This window comes from Solanum pennellii, chromosome 3 (genome assembly GCF_001406875.1).
Source record: "Solanum pennellii chromosome 3, SPENNV200".
Classification (NCBI taxonomy): Eukaryota; Viridiplantae; Streptophyta; class Magnoliopsida; order Solanales; family Solanaceae; genus Solanum; species Solanum pennellii.
In genome coordinates, this window is record NC_028639.1 from 66595663 (window position 1) to 66609128 (window position 13466).

At 29.2% G+C, this 13466-nt stretch overlaps 1 protein-coding gene across 1 annotated transcript; it reads left to right on the forward strand.

Annotated features, from left to right (window-relative positions):
- The first annotated feature begins 5313 nt into the window (after positions 1 to 5313).
- On the forward strand, positions 5314 to 7449 carry LOC107015002 (probable pectate lyase 18). The gene is made up of 4 exons (XM_015215147.1): positions 5314 to 5695; positions 5832 to 6572; positions 6658 to 6796; positions 6885 to 7449. The coding sequence occupies exons 1-4, from the start codon at positions 5589 to 5591 to the stop codon at positions 7107 to 7109; spliced, it is 1212 nt and encodes a 403-aa protein (XP_015070633.1). The 5' UTR covers positions 5314 to 5588; the 3' UTR covers positions 7110 to 7449.
- The last annotated feature ends 6017 nt before the right edge of the window (positions 7450 to 13466 follow it).

The window sequence follows — 13466 nt, forward strand, 5'->3', positions numbered from 1 at the left end:
ATTTTCTGATGAACTGAATAAACAAGTCAGAGTCAAACCTATTTTTAAGTAAGTTTTTGACTTTTGAAAATGTTTGATAAATATAAAAATAACTTAACAATAAGTTAATAAGTGTTGGATAACGTCAAAAATGACTTAAAATAAGTCAAAAATCAAAAATAGATCTCCACCTATTTTTTATTTTTGACTTATTAAAAGTCATATTTGACGTAAAAACTACATTTTAAAAAGCCAATTCAAACTGGCTCTAAGTTTATAAACGAGTGATGGAATTACTCATCTAAACATAAGTCAAATCTATCCCTATTATTATGTTAAACAATGTTGAACTTTATGTTATGTTATATAATATGTTAAGCTCTTGATGTGGGCACGATGGTGTTGATCAAATGCCTCATACTATTCTTACGAATTAATTTTTGATATTGAGTTAGACTTTCAATCAGTTTATAATAGGAATAGCGTGCCCACTCGCATGTGCAAATTTGTGGCATCTAACGAAGATAAGTGTTACATCAAAGAATTCATAGGAGCATAAGAGGAAGTTATGAAGTAACAATCAACAAATGTCACTGCCCTATCTATCACACCCAACCCAACAATGCAACTTATAGACCTAAAAAACTAACATGGCTATGCCATTCATTTGAAACCCTACCAAACAGAATAAAAATGACCTTCACGTTAGTTTTGTCCCAAAGGATTCCCCTAAAGTAGAATCCACATTTTCACTCACAATCCATTTTTTTGCTTCGATGTTCAGTAATATCTGCATTGAAATTTGACTAATCTGAACTCGTGCCGAGTAAGACCCCATTTGGAGGTTAGCGCTCTCTACTAAGAAATGTTTTTATACTCATGACTCGAACTCGAGACTTTTAATTAAGGAAGGAACAATCTCATCCACTGCATCATGTCCTTTGACGTACTCACAATCCATTTGATGATAGTATTGTATCCCTTTTACATCCTTAAATCTAAGGCTGACATTCGTCCCAATCCGCCCAAAGAAGAATCAGAATCCGGTGCTTTTTGAGGAATCAAAAGAATGATAGCCCACTTGTGGGGATTAGTGTTCTATGTAGATTTTTTTTTTCATGAACAATGTCAATATTTTAAAAAGTAAATGAGTTAATAATAACAAATAAAGTTATTTGTTATACCCAATATCTCCATTTTGCTTAATATATGTATATAAATATGTTTGTTAGCCTATTTGGTCATATTCCAAAAAATTGTTTGTTTTTAAAAGCAATTTTCAAAAAAAAAATTTATAAGAAAAACAATTTGTGTTTGACAGGTTAAATTTTTTTTTTTAAAAAGCAATTTTGTTGATCCTAGAACAATAATTTATGTTTGGTCAAAATTCTCATTGTACGTTGAGGATAACACTTATATAAGCCGTTTGATTTGTTATACTAAAAATAATATCAATTACATAATTTCTAAGAAAAATTATTTTCTTATAAAAATACCTCTCGTATATGTAAAACATGTGAAAAGTACTATAAATATTTTTTTGAATGAATATTTTTATTATTTTAACTATTTTATCCTAGAATAAGTCATCTCAAATTTTTATTACACCCTAAAGTAGAAATAGCTTTAACCCATACTAAAAAGTTATACTCAAGGTTATTTCATTTTATCCATTACACTAAACGTTTCCTTATTACTCGTCTACAACTATTACTTAAAATTATTTTTTTATCGATCGATAAATATTATGTCATTCTAAAAATAGGATGATACTATCACTTTGTTTCATTTTCATTTGGAGGTCCATGGCCATGTGTCGTGTTTGTCATGTGGACGAGTGGCGGCTTTCGATTTGCTGTGTCAACGTTAGTGGATTTTTCTCATTTTTTTCCCCTTTTGAATTAAATGTGTTATCATAATATTATTGGTTTGTGAAGTCACGGCGAAGTTTGCGGCCAAGAAATATTTGAGGTAATTGAGGAAGAAAATTTCATTTGTTGTGTAGCTTACTATATATATATATTGTTGGGACCATTCAACTTTGATTTATAGACCAAAAGCATGTGCTATAGTGTTTGTTATATGTATGATCTTATAACATGTCTTTTTCTATATATATAAATTTAATGAATAGTGAGAATGGATAAGACTTTTAAGTGAGTTTAATTATAATTTGTATAACTATAACTAAGCTAGCTCGCACTTTGTGGTGATGAGACATAAAAAGTCTCTTTTAAATGAGGTGGGGGTAGGGGGGAGTTTTTTTTTTTTCTTCTCTATTACACGAATGAGGTGGGGATTTATTTCATAAAAGTTTGAACTAAACTAAATAATAAATGGAAATGAATATAATATGTTGTGGATTTTCAAAATTCAAACTCGCCAATGGAATTTCTAATATCCACAAGTTTGAGTAGGTAGATTTTTATACTTACAAACCTAACTCAAAAGTCATAAAAAACTTAGCGTTAAGAAAAGAAATTAAAATTAACCGTTGTGAATCATATACTACTAATTTTTTCTTTTGGATTAGTCGTGAAAAGATTACCATGGACAATCAATATTTACACGTAAAAAGTTAGTCAGTCCAAGCCTCAAAGCTAGTAAAAAAATAAGTTAGTTACGAATGAACATGAATCATTTACTTAGCTTTTCTAAGTTGGTCAAATGTATATTTTCAAGGCTAATCACTCACAAGAAAAAAAAAAGAAATAATATAAAAATTATACATTGATTTTATGAAATGATAAGTATTATTCTCTCCGTTCACAAAAAATGGTCTAGTGTGATTTGACACGGAGTTTAAGAAAATAAAGAAGTTTTTTGATCATGTAGTCCTAAATTAAAGTTATGTCAAATGTATAAAATTGTTCTTTAATCTTGTGGTCTTAACCATGCCACGTGAAAAATTGATTAAAAAAAAGAAAGAGATCATTTTTTTTGAAACCGACTAAAAAAAAAAAAATTTATTCTTTTTGAAACAGAGAGAACCTACTATTTATAGAAAAGGAATACATATAAAAAGGGACGGAGGAAGCTAGTATCTCTTAAATAATACAAAAGAAACTAAATATATTAAAAAACATTCTTGACAGTTGGTCTTTTATTTGGAAGTTTAATTACAGTTACTCCACTACAAAAATAGAGTAATAGAGTAAAAAAAAGTAAGAAAAAAGAGGAGACAGAAAAGTGAAAAGGCAAAATAATGCATTAGATTGCTTGTAAATAAAGGGTAAATGAAGACAAATGAATAGGGTCCCATGCAAATCTAGTAACTTTATATGCGTGATGCCAAATCATTTTTATAAATATATAAAATATTGCTAGACTAAGTTGGCCTTGTTTAATTAGCTTTGGGAATTTAATCATTTTAATATTTTTCATTTGTGCGTGGACGCATAACATGCCATTCACTAATAATTTCTCTTTTTTTTCCCCCAGTATTAAAGGATTCAACCACCTATCTTAATGTTTTAATAACGGACAATAACATCTCTTTTTTTTTAAAAAAAAAACAAACATTGAAATTCAAACTTTGAACTTTGAATGAATTAAATGTTAGGACAAAAAAAAAACAGGTGTAAATGCGGAAGCTAGCAAAGAAAATCTCGAAAGATCACGACTAAGAAGACAACGAGAAATATACCAAAAAATACAAAGATTTAACGTGATTCGGTCAATCGACCTACGTCCACAAAGGAGATGAACAATCCACTATAAATATGAGAGTATAAAATACAGAGGGGAACGACCTCAACCAATTTACTCGGAATACATGGAAGGTTCACACAAGTGATAACGTATCAAACTTGTGACCCATAAATTCTCTACCTAACCAAAACTCTTAAAGCCTTGAAGACTACATTGTGAATGCTGATTAAGTTAGAAGGAACATGTCTCTATTGATAGAGTCCTAAACTTTTTTCTACTAGAAAAAGGAAGTCAATCCAAAACGTTTTCCTAAAAGAAAAATCTATTTATGATAAGAAATCAGAGCAAAAAAACCCCAACATTAAATAGATCATAACAAAAGTAAATTAATAAAGCAGATAATGACAGATGCAAAATTTTGAGTTGAAAAATTAAAAATATAGTTTTTAGAATATAAACTTGGAAGGTCAAGATGAAATTTGAACTACTAAATTACTGAGTCAATCTTTGACTTTATATTTAAGACGTTTAAAAATTATATATACAAAAAAAAATATATTAACATTATGTATATAGTATAATTTTTTTTAAGAAAGTTCGAGTGACATCATAGCCTCTTCTAAATTCGCCCCCGAAGAAAGGGATTTCCATCGAAAATTAAATGAAAAACGCAATTTATGCAACTAATCACAGAGTGACATTATTAGGGTCGGTGACATTTTGCTATCCTGTGCTGGTCCATTTTTTCCAAAAAGTAAAAAAGAAAAGCCTAAAGAATGTGCAAATCACAATACATTTTTATTGGTCCATAGTATTAATTAATTTTTTTCTTAATTACAAATTTGAACAATTTATCATGAAAGATAAAGAGGAATATAAGTTGTCTTTCGTTTTTGGTAAATTGAATTTGTTCTCCATCTATCCAAATAAAAAAGGTGCACTTTTAATGGTTATATTTTATTTTTCTTAATTCTTACCTTGAGGAATACGATCCAATCTATCATTAACAAAAGTTGAGTACGCATGTATCGACATATAGTTATCAGCAGCTGTTGGAATATTATTAATTATGTATAGATTATGCATGCAACCCTTAATTATTTCTACACATTATTCTATGACATAGAAATTACAAATGATTTTGGATTTTTAATTTTTTATATACAGTAACTTGCATGCGGGAAAGGAGCTATATAATATGGCTATGGTGATCAACTTATTTATTATTATTATTATTTAAAATATTTATAAATTTTAAAAATTCCCATTGGACTAATTTTGTATATATAATTTGAAAATATTAAGAAATGAACGTTAATATTTTAAAAAAAATTAAACGTATGTTTGACATGACACTCAAATTGGACTTTGTTAGGAGAAAATACTTTTCTTTGAGATTTTTAAGCTATGCTATATTAAATGCTATAAAATTTCACGTCATTAATATATATTATCTTAACAAATATGAGTTATATTTTACAAGTCTCATGTTAGTAAATATTTCTTGGATGACCTAATAGTAAAAAGATTTTAAATCAACAACGTATATAACCTAAACACATTTGATTGATGATGTATATAACTTATACACGTTTAATTGACATACATCAATCATATACCAATAAATATGGTACTGAACAACGATGTATATATATATATAACTTAAACACGTTTAATTGGACATATACTAGAGTAGTAATCATATGCTAACAAGAGGTAGATACTGTTACTTGAACAGACAAAAACTACCGTAGTCTTCTTCTCTCTATCATCTAGGTAAGAGGAATCTCCGTAAAACATGTAATCACGAAGGAACAAGGGACCCATCCCTTTTGTTTAATTACGCTAATTTCTCTACTTTTTCCTTCTTTATAAACTCCTCCATTTCCCTCTCTTTTCTTCATAACCAAAATCCTCTGTTTTTCCTCTGTTTTTAAAGCTAATTAATAAAACAAACAATGGGCACTTCCTCTGTTTCTCTACTATTCCTTCTTTCTTTTCTTCTCCTTCTCCCGTCCCTCCTTGCCTCGTCTAATCCTCAACGAGTTGTCGATGAAGTACATAGGTACGTGCATTTTAATTTTGTTTTAATTCCACATTGCATATTTGAAAAGGGACAGAGTCAGGTAGGAACAAGGAGTTCATTCGTATTAAAAATTGCATATGGTAATACTCATGTGTACATTATTATCATAATGCAGGAGTATAAATGGTTCAAGGAGGAATTTAGGCTATTTATCGTGTGGTACCGGAAATCCAATCGACGATTGTTGGCGTTGTGATCCGAATTGGGAGAAAAACCGTCAGCGGTTAGCTGACTGTGCAATTGGATTTGGGAAAAACGCTATTGGTGGTAGAGACGGTAAAATCTACGTGGTGACCGATTCGGGTGACGACAATGCGGTCACTCCCAAGCCGGGGACTCTCCGGCACGCAGTGATTCAGAGTGAGCCATTGTGGATTATTTTCGCGAGGGATATGGTTATACAGTTGAAAGAGGAATTAATTATGAATTCGTTTAAAACTATAGACGGAAGGGGCGCTAGCGTACACATAGCTGGTGGTCCGTGTATAACAATACAGTACGTAACGAATATTATTATACACGGAATTCATATACATGACTGTAAACAAGGTGGAAATGCTATGGTGCGGAGCAGTCCATCGCATTACGGGTGGAGAACTGTGTCGGACGGTGATGGAGTGTCCATATTTGGTGGGAGCCATGTTTGGGTGGATCATTGTTCTTTGTCTAACTGTAAGGACGGTCTGATTGATGCAATTATGGGGTCTACAGCAATAACCATCTCAAATAATTACATGACACATCATGATAAAGTTATGCTCTTGGGACATAGTGATTCATATACTCAAGATAAAAACATGCAAGTAACTATAGCTTTTAATCACTTTGGTGAAGGTCTTGTCCAAAGAATGCCAAGGTATGAGCCTGAGTTATTTAATTTTTATATACTGACAATTTCGATAATGTGAATTTTTATGAATTATTATTTGGAATAAATGCAGATGTAGACATGGTTACTTCCATGTGGTGAACAATGACTACACACATTGGGAAATGTATGCTATTGGTGGAAGTGCTGATCCCACTATCAATAGTCAAGGGAACAGATTTCTTGCCCCTGATATCAGGTTTAGCAAAGAGGTTAGTTAGTTATTTCACTTTATGCGTGCTATATTTTTCTATTTAGTCTGTTAATGAGTTAACGAGTAATTTTATTATATTTATGTAGGTTACAAAGCACGAGGATGCACCGGAGAGTGAATGGAAGAATTGGAATTGGAGGACCGATGGGGACCTAATGTTGAATGGTGCATATTTTACGCGATCAGGAGTTAGAACTGGTTCATCAAGTTATGCTAAAGCTTCGAGTTTGAGTGCAAGACCGTCTTCATTAGTAGCCAACCTTGTGTCTAGTTCTGGTGCACTCAACTGTAAAAAGGGTTCTCGTTGCTAATTATTATTATTATTTCCTAAAAAAGACACAAGAACAAAAGCAAAGGGGATTAATTATTTAACTTGGTTTTGAGAAAAGAAAAAGGATGTAATTTGAAGAGAAAACCATGTAGTGAGGGTGAAAAAGTAAGGGACAAGAAGTTTAGGGTTGTGCTTTTAATATCTTTTTTTCACTCCCTTTATTTTTATTTTTACTTTTTAAGTTTTTTTTGACTTGATTGTCAAATACAACCTCGGCCTGTTATTCTCAGCCTTTGGGACTTTTAGTTCTGTTGGTTTTAGAGAGGGGCAAGCTAAGAAGTGTTGATATATACATCAATATATATGTATTTATTTTTGAATTTTGTGTCTATGTTTGTATATCTCGCACAAGGTTAATTGTTATATTAAGCAAACTAGATCGATAAATTAATCACACAAATCACAATTTCTTTAAATAAAAAATAATTAATCGACTCATATTTATGTGCATTATTTCATTTTAACTCCATACAAAAGGGAGCCCTTTGAATTATGCCAAGCAGTGTAGCAAACTGACTTGTCAGTATGGCTAGTTATTATTATAAAAATTAATGGACCACCATGCATGCAACATCAAATTAAAGTACTTGTTGCTTTTAATGTTGACATGGCCAACCAAAAGAATAAATCCTTGGATGTGTTAGGTATTACGAAAGTTATTTTTCTCATGTAAAAAAAAGTTGTAGAAAATGGTTTTCGATATTTGGTTGGTGGTGTGAAAATATTGTGTGAAAAATGTATAATTTTCAATGGCGTAACATTTTTCTGCTAACCAGACACCAAGAAAAAAAAAATTTCTCAAATGATAATTATTAATTAACGAAATGAAGGTGTGAAACAATTGAATTCCTACTCTTAAATTCTATTTAAGGCATGTGAAAAACTGTTGTGCATCGAATTTACATTTGTAGTTGCTTAAATTTAATTCTTTAGCATTGAGTGGTTGAATTTTAAACCCGGAAAATATAAGTGGTTGAATTTTAATTGTCGTATGCATTGATTTAATATATACAATCATACATCAAAGGAAAATGTTAAAAGGGAAAATGTTCGAAATAACTTAGGTATATGGTGTGTAACATTAGTTTTGAATCCTAGCTCGAAACAACGTTTGAAATTCTTTCAAAATTTGGTAAATGTGTGAAAATATTTAAACTTATATACAAATTAGAGTATATAGCGATGTCCAAATAGAATTTGGAATCTTTTTACTTTTAAAGTCATAACAACTTCCTATTTCCAAGACACAAAATGGAGAAATATTAGGGAGTAAATCAAAAAGGGAAAAAGGATAAATATATTTCTCAACTATAGTAAATAATATGCAGATATCATTAGTCATATTTTTGAAATATTGATGCTTTTGCCGTCTAAAAACTACACCATATGTATCCTTTATACTAATTTACATATACGTCTCATAGTCTTATCCATCGATCCAACATTTATTAAATATCGAATTGACGTATAAGATTGTGTCACGCATCTTTATTTAGTCTTCCGTTGAACTAAAGAGCATATATACTTTAGTTTTTAGACGATAGAGACACTAATATTCCAAAAGTATGACAGACAATATCTAAATACTATTTACAAAAATTTAGAGATATATTATCTTTTTTTCCCCGTAAAAAACCCCAAAGAAAATAAAGATTGGATGAAAAAGAAAAGCAAAGGAAGAATGAATAAAAATTGGAAATTAGGTTTGACCAGAAAGGAAGTTCAAATTTTATGGAGACAAGAGAAACAGAATTTTTGAAGCATATATTATGTAGGCTCAGTATCAAATACGACAATCATGTTACGTTATGGTTAATAGGTTACTCTTCCCAACACACAAAAAAAAAGTTCATTGTCACATGTTTTGGCACGCCTCGTCTTTACTAGTAGTTTTATAGTTTAATATTTCATCGATCTCAAATTATTTATTATTATTTTTAATAATTATAAATATTAAAGATAAATTATTTAATATAACTATTATTAAAAATCATGATAAATAATTTAAAACGAAAACGATATATAGAATAGTGATTCTCACTTCTCTCCTAATGACACCTTAGCAAAACAAAAAGATCTTTCAAATAGACATGGCCAAAAGGTTGATTGTCTCAAGAATTTCAGTTTTTTTGTGTAATAACGAGAAAACTGACAAAGAGATATATTATTATAGTAACAGTCAAGATTAGTACTAGGACAAAGCAAAGGGCCATCCAGATTTGATTATTATTATTATTTCAAATTTTGATTTTTCTCGCAATATATCATAAGATTCTTGTTGTAACCAGTATATTAAATTGGTATTTGAACGATGGAAACAATCTCTTATAGAAATGCAGGATAAGACTAAATATATTAGTCTTCAATTTTTATAACAGTTTACACATAATTAAAACTTAATATATCAAATTGTTTATTTAATTCAATTCAATTTGAATTTGAATTAACTTATGCATTTTAATTGCAACTCGAATAAAAAAAGAAAGTAGAAAAGAAAAAGGTAAAATGTAAAGGAAAAGAAAAGTAAAAATGGGGTTGTTCAATTTTCCCATCACCTACTTGAATAAACTTTATTTCAACCACCAAGGTATCGAGATAGTAACAAAGTTAAGAAATTAATTAAAAATATTCAAAGTTTTATATATATGCATCCAAAAAGAAAAATAATTTTGATCTATCGTTATTACTAGATTTGACTACGTCAATACGTTTAAAAAAAAAAAAAGGTCGAAAAAGTAAGTTTGAACCACTTTTTTTTGAAGCAGTACTAAATTAAAGTCTACTATCTCTTTTCCATTTTTTTTTTGGTTGTTATTTTTTATCTACCTTCCTTAATTAAAGCAACAACTAACAAATGTCAACATTAATAAGCCGTTGATTTGGTTCAATTGCCTTTAAAAAGTCATCTTATAGAATATGATTCAATCAGTGGAAGACAAAAAAGCAAAAAATAAAAATAAAAAATCAACCAACTGGAAAACAACTAATTAAGAATAATAACATGACATTTTGATGATTATATAGCCATTATATTGCCTGGTAACAACGCTTTATGAGACACATAATAATTTTGGTAAATTCTTAGGTAACTCGTAGAAGGTATGTACATCGTCTAATTAAATAATTAACGTTAAGAATCAATAAAGTAAATCAAAAACGCATATTATATATATATATGATTAGTTTGAAAATATGTATATATATACAAGACGCATATCTTATATATATCGCAATACGTATAAATAAGTTTTTATGGTTAATAACATGTAGGATGGGACACATTAATAACTAGTGTAGCTACTTAGTAGGTGTTTGAAATTTGTTGCGTTATACAGGTCATGTTAATCAATAATTCAATAAATAGTGTCTAAAAGACTTATATAGTATTTTATATAACCATATTCTAATTTCGAATGATGGCCAAATTTACTTGTTATGTGAATGCCCTAAGAACGTACGATTAGATCTAGCTTTGTACTTAAACAACTTATAGATTACACAAGTACAATTATGAGAAATAGAAGAAGTCATTGATTAGAATACAATTAAGAAAATTGACCTTCTACGCTATAGCAAAAGATACATTTAATAAAACAACAGGTTCATCGTCAATTTTTTTTAATGGCAATTAAATTGATAACATTACATCTAGAATTGCTACACATTTAATATTGGTTATAAAAATTTATAATTAAAATTGACACTACATAGAATATAGCAACACTTATATTATTATCACTAAAATAATTACCAAATTTTTTTTTTATTGTGCTGTTATAGGCAAGTAATCCCTATGTTCCTATGCCATTTACTTGTTACCGGGTGTTTGTAGTTCGGTTTGAATTGATTATTGATTAAAATCAAAATCAAATCAATCTAGTCGATTTTTTAAATTTCTAAAATCAAGCCAAACCAAACGAAAAAAAATAGCCATTGGTTTGAGTTTTTCTTGTTTATTCGATTTGAAAGTAATATTTTTTTTGAGGCCGTACATATCTCGATAGACACAAACATCAAGTACATGAACAATCTACAGAAAAGCTAATGTCGATTCAGTCAAGCAATCTACGTACAAAGTGATTCATTTTAGAGAAAGTGTGACTATTTTATGTGAAGTACAGTAGTGAGTACGTAAAGACTAAAATGGATTTTGATGGACTAGAATTTGAGATTATTACACTTGGGCTAAAGTGCTGGGCTTGAGAAAAAAGGGTAAAAGTTTAAGACTTAAGTTAATTAAAATTTACAAAATATTTTTAATTTATTTATGAATAATATATAAATAATTATAATATTTATCTATCTAATTTATCAGTTTGCTTTGGTTATTTTTGCGGTTGTTTTTCTAGTAAAACCAAAACCAAACCAAATAGTATCGATTTTCAAAATTTAAAAATCAAACCAAAGTAAATATCAATTTTTTAAAATCGAAATGATTCGAATTGCAATTTAATTTGATTATTATCCATAACCATAAACAACCCTACTTGTTACGGTACATGTTCTTTTAAGAAAATATTATTTTACGTATATAATAAGAAGATTAATATACTCTTGTATATTTTATATTCTTTAACGTGTCAATTAATTCTAGAATGCTAATTTGGTAGCTCGATTGGAAACAAAATGATAAATTTTTCCAAACGTTAGTTAAGTTGTGTGGTCTAAGTTAGACTAAAATAGCAACCTACTCCTCACCAACCATAAAGAGAAATTTAAAAAAATTGAAGTATCTATTGATTTGAAAAACTCCTCCTACTTTTACGTTTTCATTTTAAAGAAATTTTTTCTCCCTAAATCAAAAGAAATTACATTGATTAGATCTGTTAAAACCAAAGTTATTTAATCAGAGAATATTAGAATATGTCAAATACGACAACTGCATAGAATTTAAAAAGCATAAAAGCAAAACATTGGACTTGTCACAAGTCTAATTCCCTTTAATCAAATATAAAACAAAGAAGGAAATGTTTCTATATTTAATTATAATAATTTAAAACTTTAAAATTTTCAGTTTATCCTTAATAAGATTATTTTATAGTTATACAAATATAAATAATTTATTTAACATAATTTATTTTTTTAAATTTTTTTTTTAATTTTCATGTGAAATCAAACATTACATAAATTGAGACAAAAAATATATATATATTTTTGGATTAAAGCCAACTTTAACCAAAACATGTTTGCTCAGCGTGAAGTCTCTCTATTTTGCCTCGAGAGCTATCAAATTTAGGGTTGTTAAATAGACGAGCTGAATTGAATTTGTGAAAGTTAAAATAGATTGAGTTAATAATTGACATATTTTTTTTTATCTGCCAAAAAAATTACTTGGACTAAGGTCATAATCTAAATACAAGAGGTAAGACCTGCATCCGTTAAGTTCGGAAAAATCATGTGTTTAGGTGTATATCTATCTTGAGAAACTGACATAAATTAAGTTAACTATGCACCCAAAATTTTTAAATCCTTAATTCGCCTCTATATAGCTATGGTTTCGATAATCATACTATCTCCCCTCTTTAACTTGAGGGAAACATCGTTTGGATAATGATGGATCAAAAGCTTACCATTTGGGCTGCCAAGACTTCACTTAAATTAGAATCCATATTTCCCTTCTTTTTTTAAAAATTACTAAAATCCCTATTTTTAAATAAATTTAATCTAACAGATACATTATTAAATTAGAATCCTAATTAATACAAACCAATTAAATCTTACCCCTAATTATACTCTTTATTTTCCCCAAATAAAATACCCATTTACACGATTTCCATAATTAATACTAACCCCTAATTTTACTCTTTCTTTTCCCCAAATAGAGAACCCTTTTACACCACTCCCACTAATCAATTAATCAACTGTTCATCTTCTTAATTTTAAAAATCAAAATCTCTTTATTCCGTCCGTCCGACTTCCTCTAGGCTGTCCGCCATTTTTCTCTACCTGTCTCCTTTGAAAATCAAAGTTGTGCTCTCCGTCCGTACGCCTTCGTCTAATCTGTCCGCCATCTCTGTCCGCCATCTCGGTCCGCCATTTTTTTCCAACAATGGATAACCAAAGTTCGAAGAATCATAAAACACAAAAAGAGGCACATGCAAAGACACCCAAGAAGAGGGGTAGAAAGCTTGCAATGGCCATATCCAGACCTCCACTGCACGTATTTCGGTTTTATTTATTTTTTTAAATTTTTTTTTGTCACATGCAATGACTTTTTGTATTATCAGAAAAAATATTTTTATATTTTTTAGATTATTTATCTGATTCAGAAAATACTATTTTTTTTGTACATGTTGTTTATTAAGTATGAATAATGTATAAATAAGTTGAAATTCAA

Bases quoted from the DNA above. Each gene is read 5' to 3' on its own strand.
- LOC107015002 (XM_015215147.1), top strand. From the start codon at position 5,589: ATGGGCACTTCCTCTGTTTCTCTACTATTCCTTCTTTCTTTTCTTCTC. The intron at 5,696-5,831 runs GTACGTGCATTT...ATCATAATGCAG, and splicing joins GTTGTCGATGAAGTACATAG to GAGTATAAATGGTTCAAGGA. The intron at 6,573-6,657 runs GTATGAGCCTGA...GAATAAATGCAG, and splicing joins CTTGTCCAAAGAATGCCAAG to ATGTAGACATGGTTACTTCC.